Here is an 18,910-nt window from a genome sequence, read left to right as displayed (position 1 = left end):
CTATTTTGCCTCCTGCGGCTCTGTCCTACAGAACCCTTGGATCTGTAGTTTGGAGCGGGACTTGGAAATCTGTGCAAGACAGAGAAAGAGCTCCAGTGCTGGCATTCAGAGGAAGGCATCTCCCTAAACTACATATCCCAGGCTTCCTAAATACAGAGCCATGACCATCCAACATTTAACAGATGAGCATCAGGACAAGTGCAGCCAAGCAACATCAGAATGTGATCAAGATGGCAAAATTTATTCATAAGAAAAAATACCCAAGCTCAGAGATGCTACAGCTGTTTGCTTTTGCCTAAGCCTACTATTAGCTAAGATCTTAAGAATCCAGGGAAACTCATAGAGGACAGTACAGCAAGAATCTGCCCTCGCTTCACCTCTCCTCTCTTCCTTGCTGAGTTAATGGAGTGCAAACTATTTTTGCACCTTGAACTCAGGTTTGTAGCGTCTGAAATAAGATGAGAACAAAAGAGGAAAGTGGGAGGAGGGTAAAGAAACCGGGACATTTTAAAAGCAGTTTAAAAAGTGGGATGACAGTGGATTAATTGGGACTGTCCCTGCCAAACTGGGACATTTGGAGGGTATGAATTGGGGGGGGGGGAGCAGGATTGTCAATAGCACCTTATGCTGAAGCTGGGCCAAGGCAAACTAAGCTGGCATAAGCCTCCTAAAAGTCACCTTTTGGACTACAACTCCCAGGATCCCTACATCCAGCTTTGAAGTCTTTTGAATCTGGGCCTAGAAAGATCAGACCGACTTTTCTAAAATAATAATAATAATAATAATAATAATAATAATAATAATAATAAGTAGTAGTAGTAGTAGTAGTTTCCATGCCTGAGTCTGGATTCAAACCCTGGTTTCCAGAGTCTGATCTCCAGACACCATGCAGCCAGCCCCAGTTATCACTCTGGATGCAACTTTCTGGGCCAAATGAAGCTGCCAAACATCCTCCAAGGGCTGCCCCAGGGAGAGTGTTACCAGTAATCAACCAGAGCCATTTGGAACTTCTCCCCCATCTCTTTTTTTCCTGGCATGCAGAAAACAATTCCTTCATTTGGAAACCAAGACATACATTCAGAGACACAGACACACACATCGGCCGTCTGCTCACCTGCTGCGATGCATATTCCCAGTGGGCTACCTGACAGGTCTGGTTCATCTTGATGTTCTGCGATGGGCTCCCAGTCTAAGCCTTCCTCTTCTTCCTTCTCCTCCTCCTCCTCCTCCTCCTCCTCCTCCTCATGGGCCTCTTCCATCTCTTCGTCCAACGATGCGTGTTGGCCAAACTCCAGCGGTGAGGTCAGTGCTTGGGGTTGGAAGTGCTCAGCCCCACAAGAGGCACCCCTTTCGTGTTCGGGTGCTAAGGCGTCAAGTGGCGGGAGGTCCCCCAGGGAAGTATCTGCAGCAGAGTGGACAATTCCATGTGTTTAAGCCACAACTGAGAGTTTGACTGTTGCTTCATTCATCTGGAATCACAATCATCTCATACCCTTCAATTGGCCCCATTTGGCAGCAATAGTCCTGCTTAATCCTTTGCTGCCACACTTTTTCAGAGGTTCTTTAAATGTCCCAGTTCCTCTTTCCTCCTCCCACTTTCCCCCCATTGCTGCAAACTGAGAGCAAAGCACTAAAGCAGTTTGTACTGCATCTGTACAACAGAAATAATGCAATGTGATACCACGTTAACTGTCATGGCTCTATCCTACCAAATCCTGATAGTTTGTTGTGGCGCTAGAGCTCTCTGGCAGAGAAGGCTAAATATCTCACAAAACTATAAATCCAAGAATTCCATAGCACTGAGTCATGGCAGTTAAAGCAGTGTCAAGCTGTATTATTTCTGCAGTGCAGATGCAAACTCTGGGGGAGAGAGGGGAGAAAAAAAGGATCTTAATCTTGCCATTCCCAGTAGACTGAGGCAAAAACAAACTGCTGCAGTGCCTCTTAGTTTGTGTGTTCTCCATTTATAACTTTTGTCATCTTGACCATACTCTGATGTCGTTTGGTTGCACATGCCCCAGATTTCATCTCTGAATTATTGGAGAGTATGCATTCACAAATTTCCACCTTCCCCTTCCATGTACTCTGCTCTCCCTCAGTGGCCATGCCAACTGGGGGATTGTGGGCACTGTAGTCCCCAAGCCTCTCTCTCCTCCAGTACCTGAGGATGAGTCGCTGCTACTCCTGATGCTCTGTTCCCCTTCCTTGGCCTGCCCAACAGGGCTGTGAGGTGGAGATCCAGACTGTCCCTCTCCTTCTGCCGTGTCCAGTTCATCAATGAAGCCCGTGTGGACATCCCAGCCTGAGAAGGCATCCAGTCCTTGGCAGCTGCCCAGGGGGGGTGACCCCTCTCCTTCGGGAGATGGGCACAGGCTGGGAATGTTCTCCAAACTGTCCCCCAGAGCAGGCACAAAGGTCTCGCAGGTCTCCGTACGTGGCAGAGGGACCCGTGCCCGGCGGGTCTGGGAGTCACGCCGGCCCCGTGGGCCCTGGTCCCCTAAGGGTGGGCTGCTGCTGTTGGGGGCCGCGATGGTGATGTAGGAAAAAGTCAACTCCCGCGGGGTCCCCCATTCCACAGAGGCCTCCTCTTCCTCCTCGTCCTCGGAGAACTCCCGCGCCGTCTGCAGCTCCGGGAAGTCGGACTCATCGTTGCCGCCTGAGGCAGGAGGGGACGACAGATGGAAATTGCAAATGTGTGAAAGGTAATAATCACACACATCCCATGCTCCTTTCCCCCTCTGAGAGAACTTGGAAGAGCTCAGCAATGATACTTTGACCACAGTGCCCGGAATCCTAAGTGACCATGCCAGTTGGGGGATGCTGGGAGCTGTAGTTGTAGAAGGCCTTTGACTTTCTCTGGTAGGTATTACAGTAGCAGATGTAAGTAGAAAGCTATAGGAATAGAGGGAGAGCACCCTGGACCTGCAATCCCAAGGGTTGCGGAAATACCTGTCTCTAGTTTTTTGCAGGTTTTTTGGGCTCTGTGGCCACGTTCTAGAAGAGTTTATTCCTGATGTTTTGCTGGCATCTGTGTCTGGCATCTTCAGAGAATGCTGGCAATTCTCTGAAGATGAGACATCTCTGAAGATGCCAGCCACGGATGCTGGAGAAACATCAGGAATATACTCTTTTAGAACATGGCCACAGGGCCCAAAAAACCCACTAAAAACTACCTGTCTCTGTTTTGTAAAACTCTGGCCTTCCAAATGTTTTGAACTTCGGCTCCCAGGATCCCAGACCACTGGGCAAGAAGGCTAAGGCTTCTGGGAGCTGAAGTCTAAAACACCTGGGAGGCCAGAGTTTGGGAACCACCGCAAGGGCATGGATCTGCTCAGTGGTCACTGGACTTTGGTGGGCTGGAGGAGAGGAGTATCCTGGAAAAGGGAACAGCAGTATGGAAGCCATTGATCTTCTAGGCTGCAGCATTTTATTACCTATTTGTCATGACAGAAAGCTGCTGATCACTTCCTCCATCCTCTTTCAGCACCCATTTGCCAGAAAAGTAGGGACACTTTCTCGGGAACAAGGAAAGTTTGGAGAGAACACCGCGCAAGCAACCCAGAAGAGCTGTGAAGTGAGAGCAGAACCCAATGGGTCCATGATCTAGTCCAGCAAACTGTCTGTGATCAAAGATGTTTCCTGAGAAGCTTGCAAAAGCCAGGCAGGAAAGCAGCATCCTTCTTCCTTGGCTCTTGCTGCCTATGCAACTAGGAATTAAGTGCTAGACTTCTTCTGCTTATAGAGGTTCCATGCAGCAATTATTCTTATTTGTCACATGAATCTATCTAAAATTCCTAGGAATTCCCTGAAACCTAGATCTTGAGGAACAGGGCAAGTGAGTGAGGAAAAACTGGCACCCAGCCTCACTTTGCATGGGGTCCTTGCAATCTGAAGCTCCCAAATGGAAGATGTGCCCCAGTATCACAAACCACCACCGTACCCACATTCAAAGGATGACCACAGCTTGGAAAACGTACTTTTGGGGACTACAGGTCCCAGAATCCCCTAGCCAGCACAGAGGATTTGGTGAGCGGTAGTCCAAAAAGAATATCTTCTATTTGAAAAGCCCTGATTTGGATCCCTAGTGGGCTTGTGACTTTTCCCCAGCGGTTCCTGCCAGCCGTAGGTAATACTCACCATCGGTGGAGTCCGGAGTGGTGGAGGCGGTTGAAGGAGATTCTTCTGGAAGAAGAAGAGAAAAGGCTTTAGGACTTATGGCTAAAGACACTTTCCAACATTTCATGGTTGAAAACCAGGACCAATGGGCTGAACATTGGCTGAGTTAAGCAACATCTAGACGGCTGGTTCTGGATAGAAGGCCACTCTTCAGACTTCTCCTAAAACTCTTTTGCAAGAAGCATCGTTCTTATCGCTTGCATGCCGCTCTGGTCACCTTAAGGCAGAATCCTCTGCACATTAAGACAAACCAGTAGGTTTTCTCTCCTATTGATATTAGGATTAAAGCCTTAACTAGGGAGATTCCCTTCCATGGCCTTCTCCTTTAGCTATCTCACCAAAAACTCCCAAGAGATGACCTCTGCACCGGCATTTGGATTGCAGCAAGACCCTTGAAAGGCAGGACGTTTCCTCACAATCCCCAAACCTTCTCTATCTTCTTTTCTTAAAACTCATTTGAATGAGACATTTTTATTTAAGCAAGCATTTAATAGATAAGCATACCAGGGGTTTTTATGGAGTATGTGCTTTTCTGTCATGTCTTTTAACTTTTGTAGACAGCCAGTCCTCCATATCCATGGATTCTCTACCCACAGATTCAAGCAGCCATGGTTTGGAAATATATATATTTTAAAATATATAAATTCCAAAAAGCAACCTTTGGTTTTGCCATTTTATACAAGGGGCATTATCTTACAGTGTCATTTAATTTAATGGGATTTGAGTATCGACAGTATCCAGGGCGGGGGGGGGGGTCCTGGAACCAAACCCCACCAAATATCAAGGACCCACTGTATTTTAATGTAATTTTATATTCTTTCTAGATGATTTTGACTGTTCTAGATTTTATTGTAATGTTGTTGTTGTTGCTTTTAAATGGATTTATCCGTGAGCTGCCTTGGGTCCCTTCTGGGAGAAAGGCAGCATACAAAGGAAATAAAATAAACTCAAGAAAGCATTAAGAGGGGCTGGTTTGGAGATGGGCTTAGCCCCAGAAGCTCTGGTGGCCGTGGGGCTTCAAGGGCCCAAACCTTGGAACATATACAAGACCCTTGCCAAATAAAATCATAATAAAAAGGCACACTTCTCTGACCATGCGCAAAGTGCGCAAGTGTGCTTGTCCTTCAGCAATCACAACTAAGCCCCCTGCCTGCACACACACACATAGGATGCAAGGGAAGACTGGGCTGGCTGTACTCTGGTCTGTACACAGAGCTGCAGAGGCCCAACTTTAGGCAGAGAGAAAAAGCCATGCAAAGGGGGTCGCCTAGAGTTTTGGGTCAAGGCAACAGCAATCTTTCCTTCCAGGCTTCCCAGGACCCTGCGAAAGCCACCTCTCCTCACTCTGGGACAGCATCAAACTCTCCTTTCTCCCTGGCTTTGAAAAACAATAAGGTCACTGCAAGGGTCCCTTCAGAGGTGCGGTTTCCCTGGGTTTGCACGTCTGAATGGGGCTTTCCAGGGGAAGGAGCCCAGCTCAAAGGATGGAAGGGCCCCCAAGGCCATGTTTGTAGACAAACCGAAAACGAAAGGCCCTTTTAGCACCTCTCCTCCTGCTCTGGGGGGGGGGCACCAGCAAATTATCCCACCCCCCTTTTTTCTGGCTTTGCAAAACCATTTCACTGCAAGGGCCCCTTTGGTTTGTACGTCTGAAGGGGGCATTCCAGGGGAAAGGATGGGAGACCCTCCCAAGGGCATCTTTGCAGAGAGTGCCAAAGCAATGCCCATCCCAGCCTTGGGTCCCTCCTTCCCCTCTCCCACCCCCCAGGTGCCCCAGATACCTACTGCAGTGGGCAAACCCCAGGACTTGACCCATGGCCCAAGCAGCCGGCTGCCTCGAGGTCCATGCGGGAGGCCCCCGGTGCCCAGGGGCCGGTTGGCCCTCCTCGCCTTCTTCCTCCTCCTCCTCCTCTTCTTCCTCCTCCAGCCCCCCAGGTTCATCTCCCCCCCGACGGTCCCATTGCGGCCCGCCAGGGAGGGGGGAGGCCAGGGAAGGGGGCAGATCAGGAGGGCCTCAATATGGGGGGTCCCTGGTGCTGCTATGGGCCTGAGAAGCCCCCCAAGGGCTGGGGGATGGAGACAAAGAGGAGAAAAGGATGCGGCAGACAAAAGGATGGAGGGAAAGGATGGAGGGAGCGGAGTGGAGGATGAAGGCCTGGGAGGGGGAGGGGGCTGGGAAGGGGGTCCTGGGGCGGGGGGGGGGCTCCGGGTGTGGCTGGGGAGGGAGGGGGCTCCTGGAGGGGGAGAGGAAGGGAGGAGGGCTTGGCTCAAGGCGAGGAGCGCCTGTCAATCATCCCCGCCCAAGCTCCTCCCCCTCACCTTCCTCCTCCTCCTTTCTCTGCAAAGGGGGGACCACCCACAGCGATGGAGAAAGTGCAGAGGACCCCCCAAGTGGGCAAGGGAGCCTTGGGCATCATGCAACTCCCTGCCTGGGATCCCCGGCAATGATCAATCGGGAAGAAGAGGTCTACCTTTCAGCACCAGGGAGAGCGACCCTCAAGGCTGGCATGCGGACTCCAACTCCCAGAAGCCCCAGCCAGCTTGGCCAACAACTAGGAATTCTGGGAAACAAAGTCCAAAACATCAGGAGGGCCAAGGTTTGGGATCCACTGATCTTCTATCCTCCAGGTCTCTTGGACTTTACCTCCCAGAAGTCCCAGCCAGCTTGGCCGACAGCTAGGGATTCTGGGAGCCAAAGTCCAAAACATCAGGAGAACCAAAGTTTGGGGACCACTGGTCTACACACTGTAGCCACAATGCAGTTTGACAATGCTTTTAGTGTTGTAGTTGCATCTTATGGAATCCTGGGATTTGGGGTTTGCAAGGTTTTCCATCAAAGAGTAAAGATATACAGCTGAGCACTAAAGTGGATTTTTTAAATTGGTTTTAATAAATTGGTTTTATAAACAATTTTGTCATTATGGAAGCCGCCTTGGATCCTGGGAGAAAGGCAGCACATAAATAAAGTAAATAAGTAAATAAACAAGACATTCGGTGAGTGTGGCATTCTCTCTGGGCTTCCAGCCATCTTCCTTTGGTAACTGACTGGGATTGGCATTTGCGAACACCCATCCGCTCACCCATTTTGGCAGTTCAAAGGGGGGCAGGCAGGTGGTGACCCAGAGAGGTTAGGCAATGGCATGGATTCTGCATGGACTTCCATAAATGCTCTTGTGGATTAGAGTGGCTTAAAAGCCCATATTTAGCTGCAGGATGAAGAGATTACCATTGTGGGGCTAAGGCTGGAGGGCAGGCCGAGCCAATCAGAAATGGCCTTCTGGATGCAGGGGGACAGATGGCAAAGTGGCAAAGGATGCAGAGGACCTAGCAATGGCTGGGAGAAGACGCAGAGAGTTTGGGAGCGAAGGAGCATGCAGGGCATCAAGCTGATGCTCCTTCCAACAGAGAATGCATGGACAATCCAAAGAACAATGGTTCAACAACACTGGGCTAGCAGAACAAGTTACTGGGCAACCTGCAGGTGAGCCAAGCTGCCATATTAATCCGCTCTCCTCAATGGATGAATCATAACCTTTCCTTCGAGATTCAAACCCCGACTTCACAAGCTCAGAGACATCATCTACTTAGCTGTGTAACACCTTGGCAAGGGATTTCGGATAAAGACCTCCAGCAAAACCAGAATGGATGGGGCCTACTCCCAAAATGGCAAGTAGTGGCCAGAGCTGAATCTTCCCATCCTCAGCAAAGAGGAGCCTTGGCACTTCATTCTCCCAAGTTCCAAGAAGCAGCTCCAACCTCCTTACAAAGCTGGGGAAATATTTTGCCCGGAGATGGCCAACTTTATGAGGCTGGTGGTGTTGGAAGCCAAGCGGGTGGTCTCGCGTTTCTTCAAGACCGAAGAAGGGGAGGAAGGGAAGGACAAGGAAAGGAAGGAGGAAGAGGAGGAGGAGGAAGCCATCCCCAGTGCCTTCTTGACGGCACCACGGACGGAGAAGCTTCTGGAGCAAGGAGAGGCCGCGGGTTTAAAGTATGGCATGGGGTCCATGCAGGGCTGGCGGGCCCACATGGAGGATGCCCACACTATTTGTCTTCAGTTGCCTGACCCACTGACCAACTGGGCTTTCTTTGCTGTCTACGATGGGCATGCGGGGGAAACGGTGGCCCAGTTCTGTGCCCAACATTTGCTGGAACATGTCCTGGCCACCCAGGCCTTGCCAAGTGGAGAAGAAGAGGAAGACCCAGAGGCAGTGAAGGAGGCCATCCGGGAAGCCTTCTTGGCCATCGATCAGCGCATGCAAGGCCTCTCGGAGGCTGAGGCTTGGGAGCATGCAGGTTCAACTGCTGTGGCCGTACTGGCATCGCCCCAAAACTTCTACTTCATCAACTTGGGTGACTCCCGGGCTCTCCTCTGCCGCTCGGCCACCGTTGCCTTCTACACTGATGACCACAAACCCACGAAACCGAGGGAACGGGAGCGGATCGAAAATGCCGGTGGCACCGTGACACTGCAACGGGTCAATGGCTCCCTGGCTGTCTCACGCGCTCTGGGCGATTTCGACTACAAGGCCGTGGCGTGGTGCAGCCCGACCCAGCAGCTGGTCTCGCCTGAGCCAGAGGTGGAGCATTTGGCCCGTTGTCCAGGGAAAGATGAGTTCTTGGTACTGGCTTGCGACGGGGTCTGGGACACCTTTGACAACCCAGGGCTTTGTGCTTTTGTGCGTTCCCGACTTCGCCTCACCGGCAACCCACAAGACGTGTGCAAATGTGTGCTGGATGCCTGTCTTTACAAGGTAGGTTGCCCACTCCTCTCCAGTGGCTTTGGGGACCTGCAAAGGGAGGATGGAGAAGGAAAGCTGCCGCATTAGAAGCATCCCAGGCCCTAAGTGCCAAAACACACTGCAGAAATAACCCAGTTTGACACAGCTCTAACTGCCCTGGCTCAACACTAGTCAATTATGGGAACTGTAGCTTTGTGAGGCACTGAGCCTTCTCTGTCAGAGAGCTCTGAGGCCACCACAAACTACCATTCCCAGGATTCCCTACCATTGACCCATGGCAGTTAAAACAGTCTCAAACTGGATTATTTCTGCAGTGCATTTTGGACCTGAGGTTTCTGGGCCAAAACCTAAGACCAAGCTCTCCAGGTTAGTGAAAACTATTTCAAAATTAGTCTAGTACCTTGGAAAGCTTCTTTATTAAATTTACAACGTAAATATTTTATAGTCGAAATTATAAACTAAAAACCACTATCAAAGCAGTCTTTCCAATGCAGAGGATTCTGGGGAGTGGAGAGGCGATTGCAATCGTGAGATCTTACTGATGGATGGTTCTGGGTTTTCCTGCAGGGAAGCCGCGACAACATGACTTGCATTGTGGTCTGTTTCCCAGCTGCCCCAAGTGTTTCCCAGGAGGCCTTGCAGAAGGAGCGTGAGTTGGAAGCTCACCTGGAGAAGAGGGTGGCAGGTGTGTATATTTCAGGCATCTCCACTTTACAAAGGTACAACTGGAGACCTCCATGGCTGCAGGAGCAACTAGGGGAGTGTCTGCACTTTGCATGTTATATTAGCTGATATCACTTTAACTGCCATGGCTCCATCCTATGGAGTCCTGGGATTTGTAGTCTGTTGAGGGACTGAGTATTCCCTGCTAGTGCCTTTCTACAAGGAAATCTAAATCCTCACACTAAACTACAAACACCACTCTTGGACAGAGAAAGGCTAAAGACCTTGTGAAATGACAAATCCCAGGATTCCATAGTATATACAGCTAGAACACTTCAAGTGGTGTCAAACTGCATTATTTCTACAGTGCAGATGCATCCTTAAACCCTTGTTTAGGTTCCGTTCTATAGAATCCTGGGGTTTGCAGTTTGGTGAGGTACTAAGAGCTCTTTGTAGACATTTTGCAAATATGTATACCTTCAAGTTGCCTGTTAACTTATGGCAACCCCATTAATTTCATAGGGTTTTCTCAGGCAAGGAATCCTTGGGTTGTTTTACGCATTCTTTCATCTGAAATATATCCTAAGGCACTTGGCATTCATTGGTGGTTTCCCATCCAAGTATTAACCATGGCTGATTTGGCTTAGTTTCCAAGTTCAGATGGGATCCAGTGCCTTTAGGGTATTTAGGCTATTCCTAAAAGGCACTAGAGCTCTCCAACCCATTCAATGAATCCACTAAATGAATCTCCAATTGACTGGGTCTCGACAAAACTGCAAATCCCAAGATTCCACAGAATGGAGCCATGGCAGTTAAAGTGGTATCAAACTGCTTTAATTGTGCAATGGATATATCCATAGTGTAGCAGTGTAGGGAGATAGGGTGAGATTTTAAGGGCTGGAAAGGGAATAAATGAATGGAGAAGAGATGTCAGACAAGATTTGGTTTGGTCTGAGTTTGGTCTATTTGGTCTCTTGCGCTCTGAGCTGCTGACAGGTTTTGCTTGGAGCAGAAAGCCATTATTATTATTATTATTATTATTATTATTATTATTATTATTATTATTTTACACCAGAGCTGTATGATGAACTTCTGGAGCAGGAAGAGGGTCCCAGCCTAGTAGGGGTCTTCCGGTGCCTGGCCACGGAGCCGAATCCTGGTCTTCCCCCCGGAGGAGGCCTGGCTAGCAAGTAAGTATGAACCCTACTCCATCTTCCCAAGGGCTGATCCTGCGTCCCAAACATTTAAGACCCTTCACAAAGGCCTTGATTTTTATTCCAAAATTCCCCAGTCCAAATACTTAGGGGTGATGCTTTTCTAGCAAGGACCTGGCCATCCAAAATTAATTCTGATGTAGCATTGCTAGGTCAGGACTATTCCAGTCCCTGAGATTTTGGGGCCAAATCCTGAGATTTCAGGGTGACCCAGTGATGTCACAGGAAGCAGGTGCTGATGATGCCATTAAAGACGGTGCATTAAGCAGCACTGAATATGCCAAGTCTAACAAATCTTCATCCAGTTTTTGAAGGTAGTGCTCTTGCTGTGGGATTCCTCCCCCTGCAAAGCCCTGAGACTCCAGGCCAGGCCCTGAGGCCTGGAAACCCTATGCATCTGTGGGGAAATTTTACTTTTTGGACTACAGTTCCCAGTATCCTCCAACCAGTTGGCTGGGGTGTTGTAGTACAAAGTCACTTTTCCACAGACTGCGTAGTTGCGTACTCCCCAGGATTTGACAGCTGAAAACTGGGGCACATGTGGACCAGCAACACCAGAGTGTGGTCAAAATGGCAAAAGTTTTTCAAGATGAAGCACACAAACTGCATCAGTTTGCTTTTGCCTGAGCTTCCTGGGAAGGGCCAGATTCTTCCCGCTCTTCTCCTCTCCCCTTTTGATGAATTAATGGGGTGCAAACTACTTTTGCAGATGGAACTCATTTTGCAGAAATTGCAGTAAGCGGAGGATGGAGGAGGAGGAGGAGAGAGAAACTGGGACGTTCCAAAAGCATCTGAAAAGTGGGATGGCAGAGGATTAAACTTGGGTTGTGTCTGCTGAACTGGAACATTTGGAGACTGCAAAACAACTACAGAAGGCAAGGGCTGGGATGCCAACCATGTGTCTCAGTCTCCCGACAACCTTGTGTTTATTTTCCCTTGCAATAGGAGAGCTACAATAATGGATGCTTATGAGCGCTTGAAACAGAGCCGGGAGGAGCAACAACAACAACCAGTAAGAGACTCCTGGGATTGTGTGTTCTTTCTGCACAACAAACACTTGATTCAGAAGCCTGCCTGGCCTATGTGCCTCTTGACACTGAGTCAGATCAATAACTACCAGTGGCAGCTGATGTCTCCCGTTTCACTGAGATGGCGAATCCACGCCATGCTTTAATCCAAGAAATTAGGCCAAACCTGGCATGGATTCACTGAACCACTGACATGGAGTCATCGGCCACCACTGTATACTATAAAGCCTCAACCAGAGATAGTGTGGCCCATGGACCCTACCTTTGTGGCCTCTGAAGCCCACCCAAAAGCCCCACAAAGCTTCCTCAGTCTGCCAGTATTTCTTTTTTAAAAATATGGTGCAACTTTAGGGGCAATGTTTGCCCCCAAACTGCAGAGAGAATTGCAATTTTGGAGCAGGTGAAGGATTAACTACTCCAAGCCCATTTTGGCACACCTGATGTAACATGGATATAGCATGGATTTTGCCAACATCCTCTATCTCCCAAATAGGACTTGAGACCTAGGGAAGACCCTTTGTGATGCCAGACCTTGGTGATGTTAACCAGGCTGATGTTACACAGGCAAAGCCCTGCGATGGCATTAAGAACCAACTACAGTTGTATTGAGCATGCCTCTTAAAACAAAAAATGCAGGCAAATGAGGACCATATAGATAACTAAGCTTTCATGGTAGCGCTCTTGCCTTGAGATTCCTCCCCGTTGCCCAAGGACTGGTGAAGACAATCCAAGCCTGGAGATCTGGCAACTCTAAGCTTGTCTGTTCTGGGCACCGCACCAAAGTCTGTCTTTGTCATTTTCCTTTCAGGACCCCAGTGCGAATGCCGACTCCAACTGAACCGTGCCATGCCAGTGGGGCAACCCAAAACAAAGGTCTCTTCTCTGGGACGGTCCCAGGAGGCGGGAGGAAATCTACCCAGGATTTCTGGGGAAATGGAGCAAAATGGACAGTACTGGGGTGACTTTCAGCTTATTCCCCCTCCTTCCCTCTGAGATGGAAGCATTGGTAGATGGAGAGGAATGGCCAAAACAGAGGACTGGAGCATGGGATTTCCAGTGAGAACATATCATTTCCCCCCAGAACGAATCGGTCGCCGTTACTAGTTGCGATACTGAGGAAATAACTCAGTGTGTGATTTGTGTGATTCATTTGTGTATTTATTTACTAACGCCTCTCACCCAGCAATAGCAAACCACAGGCACCTTGCACCATGGGCCAAAGAAATAAACAGGGGGGAAAAGGTATAAAATGGAAGAATAATGGGGGAAAGGTTGAATAAGTTATATATATATGAGTCACTGGATTAAACATATGCTACTATTAGGCTTGAAACTGTATTGTATGTGTTTGACTCTTTCCACGTTTCCCACACGTCCGAGAAAGAGAGTGGTCTCTGCCTCCGTTGAAATCCTTCCATACCGTATTAACCGGCAACAGAAATAAAACCTGAGACAAAAAGTGGGCCTGTGGCTCTAACATCCATCACTTTAATTCTCCTTTGGGATTTTTACAAATATCTTTGCTGGAGGAAGGAAGCCGGAGAAGCTTCAAAATCTCCCATAACATATTTTGTGCGTTTTAGTCATTCCAATAAAGGTATCGTTCTTTTGTGAGTTTTGTTGTACTTTGCTCCAGGGCCAACGCAGCTATCCCTGATTAAGTAAGTCTTAGGCTGGATCTGCACTGCAGAAATAATGCAGTTTGGCACTACTTTAACTTCCCTGGCCCCTTGACAGAGAGGCGGGGTAAAAACAAAACTATTATTATGATTGTTATGATTATTATTATTGGGATTTGCAGTTTGTTGGGGTACCAGACGCTCTCTGATGGAGCAGGCTAAACAGCTCATAAAATGAAAACCCCAAGCTTTCCATATAGCGTTGAACCATGGGAGTTAAATCGGAGCCAAACTGCATTAATTCTGCAGTGTAGATCCAGCCTCAGAATAACCGTCTTTGCTTCTGGTGAGAGTTTAGGCTCGACCCATTCATTTGTCCTTTTGTCAGTTCATGGCACCTGCAGAGCTGCCCTCCATCACCATCTTTCCAAGGCGTTTCTTTTCTTCCTTCCCTGTCCAGCTTCCACAACCGTAGATAGAAATCCGAAATCCAACAGCCGGGATGATTTTGACTCTTCTTCTTTACAGCCTCCTAATTCAACCAGCCAGTCGGAAAGCAGCTTTGTGAGCTGATGGTTAACTGATGGTTAACTGGAATATTTGGTGCATTCTGAACTCTTGCAGGTCTGACCTTTGGAAGGTGTTTAGGGGAATGTGGTTTTTCAGGTTGTGCCTAAGAGGCGCTCCCCTTCCTCTGGCTGCTTTGCACCCCCCTTTTTGCGCGCCTTCTTGGGCTGCTGGCATATTTGGCACCAGCTGTTTCTGATGAAGGGATAATCGCCGTGACGTCACGCTTGTGTTGTCCGCCTGGATTAAGCTTCCCTTGCTGTTGCTAAATTTATGCCTGGCTACGTATGTGTTATTCAAGGACCAGGAACTGGGACTTTGTCCTTTTCTCCCACATTATTTGTCACTGTTTCAGCAATCTTGGAATCAGACCCTTAAAGCTGGAAGGGACCCCCCAAAGGCTACCTAGTCCAATCCCCTGCCATGCTCCCAAACTAGGCCCAAAGAGGAAGGTCCAGAAATAATACCCTTTCAGACAGCTTTAACAGCCCTGGCTCCATTGCTAGGGAATTCTGGGAACTGGAGTTATGTGAGACATTGAGCTCTGGGGCCACACTAAACTGCAATTCCCAGGATTCCCTAGCACTGAGCAAAGCGGTTTCAAACAGGATTAGTTCTGCAGTGTGTTTTGCACCAAGGTTGCCTAAATACCCCAAAGGGGCCAGGTCCTGGAAGATGAGTGGGGTCAGCCCTGGTTGGTACTCGGATGGGAGCCTGCCAATGAATGTCAGGTGCTGGAGGCTCTATAGCTGGCAAAGCCACCTCTGAGGATCCCATGCCTGAGAAAATCCTATGCAATTCATAGGTTTGCCATAAGTCAGGCAATGTGAAGGCCCATTTGTTTGTTGTTGTGGCCCTCCAAATCGTTTCCTACTTATGGCGGCCCCTAACCATGGGGTCTTTCTTGGCAAGATTTGTTCAGAGGAGGTTTGCTATTGCCTTCCCTTGAGGCTGAGAGAGTGTGACTTGAATAAAGTCATCAAATGGGTTTCATGACAGAGCTGGGAATTGAACCCTGGTCTCCACAGTCACAGTCCAACACTCAAAACACTACGCCACACTGGCTTCCAAACTCAGCATAAGAAAATCCTATTAAATTCATGGGGTTGCCATCATCAACAAGAGACTTTAGGGCACACACATACAAAGATGGAGAGTTGAAATAATCCATCTTTAAGTGCTCTGGCTCAGTGCTAGGGAATGCTGGGAATTGTAGTTTGCGGTGGCCCCAGAGCTCTCTGTGTCACACAAATATGCAGTTCCCAGGATTTCCTAGCACTGGCCGAGGCAGTTAAAGCGGTCTCAGACTGGATTATTTCTGCGGTGTGTTTTGGACCAGAGCGAGAGAGATAGTCTCTCTTTCTGACTATCACCTGCATATCTGTTCCAAAAATATAATGATAAAATGTTACCCAAAGCTATAAGGACATGAACCACTGGGAAGTCTTGAGTCATCCTTTACCAAACAGACAAATCCGGTCATCGTACTTAAAATTTTTTAAAGAGGGGAGGGAAATGAAGGAAGCATCATCAGCCTAATAGGAGTAAATTGCTAGCCAGCAACAAAGACACAAACCAAACAAAACTGGGATGACTTTGCAACATGTGAATGAGGTGTCTTAACAGGAGTTGCATAATGGAGCCAATTCCCATAAATGGTTCTGCTTTGCAGTCAACAGAATACAGAGCCAATTCCTCCATCGGAATAAAATCCGTCCCACCCTTGGACTAATGGCTGAGCCTTGGAAGGGGTATCAATAGGGTGGCATTGCGCCAACCCACGGCAAGCGGCTGCCTGAGGCAAAGGATGAGAGGGTTCCTCCTCCTCTTCTCCTTCCCATCATCCAGCATTGAATTTCACACACTGCTGAGAGCAATGCCTTTGGAAGCAGAGATATTAGCACAGGGATAAGACTCACTATTTTGGCTCCCACGATCTTTTTACACATAAGTGATGTTGGACCTTCACACATTGGATTTATCATCACTCGCTGTTTTCAATTTATGGGGACCCTCTGAATGAGAAATCTCCAAAAGACTCTGTTCTTAGCAATGCCACTCAGGCCTTGCAAACTCAGGGAAGACTTGCCTTCCACTTTTCCCAGCTTTCTTGCCAGCCAGCGTAGGGCAATGCTTTGCATGTTGGACTGTGATGACTCTGGTGATCGGGGTTCAATTCCCAGTTTGGCCATAAAACTCATACTGGGTGACCTTGGGCAAGTGACATGCTCTCAGCCTCAGGGCAAGGCAATGGCAAACCTTCTCTGAACCAATCTTGCCAAGAAAAAAACATGCTAAGTGCCCATTAGGGTCGCCCTATGTTGCAAACAACATGAAGGCACACAACAACAACAATTGTCTTTTCCAGCAATGGACAACGCTATATATAACTGCTTAGTTATTCTCACTCCTGGGAAGCATTCCGGTCAGATTTACTCTGAGACCCATTCATTTGTCTTTTTTGCAACCCATGGTATCTGAAGGATCCTTCTCCAGCGTTGCATTTAGAAGGAACTGGTTTTCTTCCCCTCTGTTTTCTTCAGCTTTCACATCCATCCATAGAAATCAGAAATACTACACCGTGGATGATCCTGAGAGTTGTATTGAATGATTTTGAACGGTAAACTTCTCTGATTTGTTAAATGGCACAGCTGTGGTTTTCTTGTCCTAGGCTTTTTAAACAAATGAACCTGCAAGTCTCTTCTTACCTAGCTGCCAAATCCACCCAAACAGCAGCACTATGGCCCCATACAGCAGAGGCACTGGGGCTTAAGGGAGGCTGAGCCTTTTGGTCCTGGAAAGCTACTTGTTCCCTTTGTAATCTTAAACTGGAGTTGAGGTTGTTTTCCCTGCATTTTCTCAGCTAAGGAATCCCTTTATTTAGGGTTGCCATAAGTCAGGACCTCCAAACCGGGACAAATGTAGGACAACAGTTTCAGATGTAGGACACAGTTTTAAAAAATGGAGGACACGCAAAAATTGATGCTTTTTTAGAAATGTTAATATAAATTCATGTTTCTTAGGCATGATCAAAATGGAGGACATTTGGGCATTATTCCTAGACAGATGGCAGAAATGGACTTTCCTTTCTGGCCAGCCCCCTCTCCCCATTTCAAACAGCACATTTGGGCATTGAACATGGCTTTATTTTAACATTGCCTCTTGCATATTTCAGAGGCTTATTCCATAACCAAACCCTTTGGGTTTAACACTGAACATGGGTTAACATGGCTATGCATATCAAACATGGTTAAACAAAAAGTGGATTTGCCCTCGGTTTCAGGTGTCTTGCACCAACTATACTTCTCAGAAGTGTGTACTTGGTCAAGGGACTTTGGTTTTTCTTCATTTTGACTTGTTTTGTCTGTATCCCACCCCACTAAATAAAGGAGACATGAAATGGAGTTAATGGGTACAAGTTGTTAAACAAAAAAGTCTTGTGAGACTCTGTAGGCAAGAGGTGCACCATCTTAAGAACTGCATTAGGCACACTTAGGCTGCTGCCACACTGCAGAATTAAAGCAGTTTGACACTGCTTTCACTCTCATCACACCATCCTATGGAATCCTGGGATTTGTAGTTTGTTGTGCTGCCAGGGCTGGGCTTTGAAATCTCAGGCATAAGAAAAGCAAAAGGCTTGGGCTGCATCTACACTGGAGAAATAATCTGGTTTGAGATCACTTTAACTGCCTTGTCTGAATGCTGTGGCATTCTGGGAATGGTGGTTTGTTCCAGCACCACAGCAAAATGGCAGTTAAACCCCCTGTAAAGCTCTCTGACCAAGGTGACCAATGCCCTCTCCTCAAAATGTAGGGCCCTCAAGCAAAAAATGTAGGACATGACCAAAAATAAAAGCTACAAACACCCATGTAATTATAAATCCATGCTTCTTAGCCATGATCCAAATGGAGGACATGTCCTGGAAAAGGAGGAGGATGCCTGGTCACCTTGTCTCTGGTCCAAAATACACTGCAGAAATAAAACATAGCTGGACTGAAATGCCCAGAGTTCCTCATCAAAGCTGCATCCACACTGAGGAAATAATCCAGTTTGAGAGTGACTTAACTGTCCTGGGTTAGTGCTGGGGAATGCTGGGAATTGTAGTACACTGTGGCCCCAGAGCTATCTCTGACAGGGAGTCCCATAACCCTCCAAACGTAGTTGAACTGCAGTGCCCAGAATTCCTCCCCAGGTGCATCCACACTGAGGAAATGTTCCAGTTTGAGACTGCTCAGTGCTGGGGAATCCTGGGAATTGTAGTCTGTTGTGGCCTCAAAGCCATCACTGACAGAGAAGTCTCAATGTCTCCCAAACACTAGCATTCCCAGGATTCCTTACCATTGAGTTAAAGCAGTCTCAAAGTGGGTTATTATTCCTGCAGTGTGTGTGAGAGATATAAAAGCTAGGGACTGGATCTCTGTGTCCAAAACACACTGCTTTGACTGCCAGGGCTCAGTGCTATGGAATCCTGGGAACTGTACTGTAGTTTATTGTGGCACCAGAGCTCTCTGACAGAGAAGGCCAAATGCCTCACAGACACCAGAATTCGAGAGCATTGAGCTTTGGCAGTTAAAGGGGTCTCAAAGTGCAGGGGGGGGGGAGAGAAAAGCCAGGGAGTTTGAATGAGCAGCTCACCTCGGCTGTGGCTGCTCTGAAAGGAAGAGGAGAAGGGAGGGAGGGATGGACCCAAGGGAAGTGGCCAGGACCATCCGGAGGAGCCCCTGCTTTTCCTGATCATCGCAGCCTCCTCCCTTCCACCAGCAAGAGGCTCTGTTCCCAAGCGATGCCTCCTCCTCCTCCTCCTCACCTCCTGGCCCTGAAGGCTCTTCCTGAGTCTGGCAGCAACCTCCTCAAACCGGGAAAAAGCTGAGTCAAGGAGGAAACCGTGCAGGGACGCCCCCTAG

General features: G+C 48.2%; 2 protein-coding genes across 2 annotated transcripts; one reads left to right on the top strand and one right to left on the bottom strand.

Moving 5' to 3' along the window:
• Nucleotides 1–830: 830 nt before the first annotated feature.
• LOC121915195 (reticulon-2-like) lies at nt 831–6,334 on the bottom strand. Its single transcript, XM_042439182.1, has 4 exons — nt 5,962–6,334; nt 4,138–4,182; nt 2,162–2,656; nt 831–1,402 (listed from the first exon to the last, which is right to left on the bottom strand). The coding sequence occupies exons 1-4, from the start codon at nt 5,990–5,992 to the stop codon at nt 978–980; spliced, it is 996 nt and encodes a 331-aa protein (XP_042295116.1). The 5' UTR covers nt 5,993–6,334; the 3' UTR covers nt 831–977.
• A 1,735-nt stretch (nt 6,335–8,069) lies between these two features.
• Nucleotides 8,070–13,080, top strand: PPM1N (protein phosphatase, Mg2+/Mn2+ dependent 1N (putative); the record flags this gene model as incomplete). The annotated part of the gene is made up of 5 exons (XM_042439184.1): nt 8,070–8,927; nt 9,483–9,600; nt 10,654–10,768; nt 11,738–11,804; nt 12,629–13,080. Coding segments are annotated over 5 exons (1,188 nt in total), but the record flags the coding sequence as incomplete, so codon positions are not given.
• Between the last annotated feature and the right edge of the window lie 5,830 nt (nt 13,081–18,910).

Source organism: Sceloporus undulatus, chromosome 9 (assembly GCF_019175285.1).
Source record: "Sceloporus undulatus isolate JIND9_A2432 ecotype Alabama chromosome 9, SceUnd_v1.1, whole genome shotgun sequence".
Classification (NCBI taxonomy): domain Eukaryota; kingdom Metazoa; phylum Chordata; class Lepidosauria; order Squamata; family Phrynosomatidae; genus Sceloporus; species Sceloporus undulatus.
The sequence above is the reverse complement of the archived record's forward strand: the minus strand, read 5'-3'. Positions and strand labels throughout refer to the sequence as shown.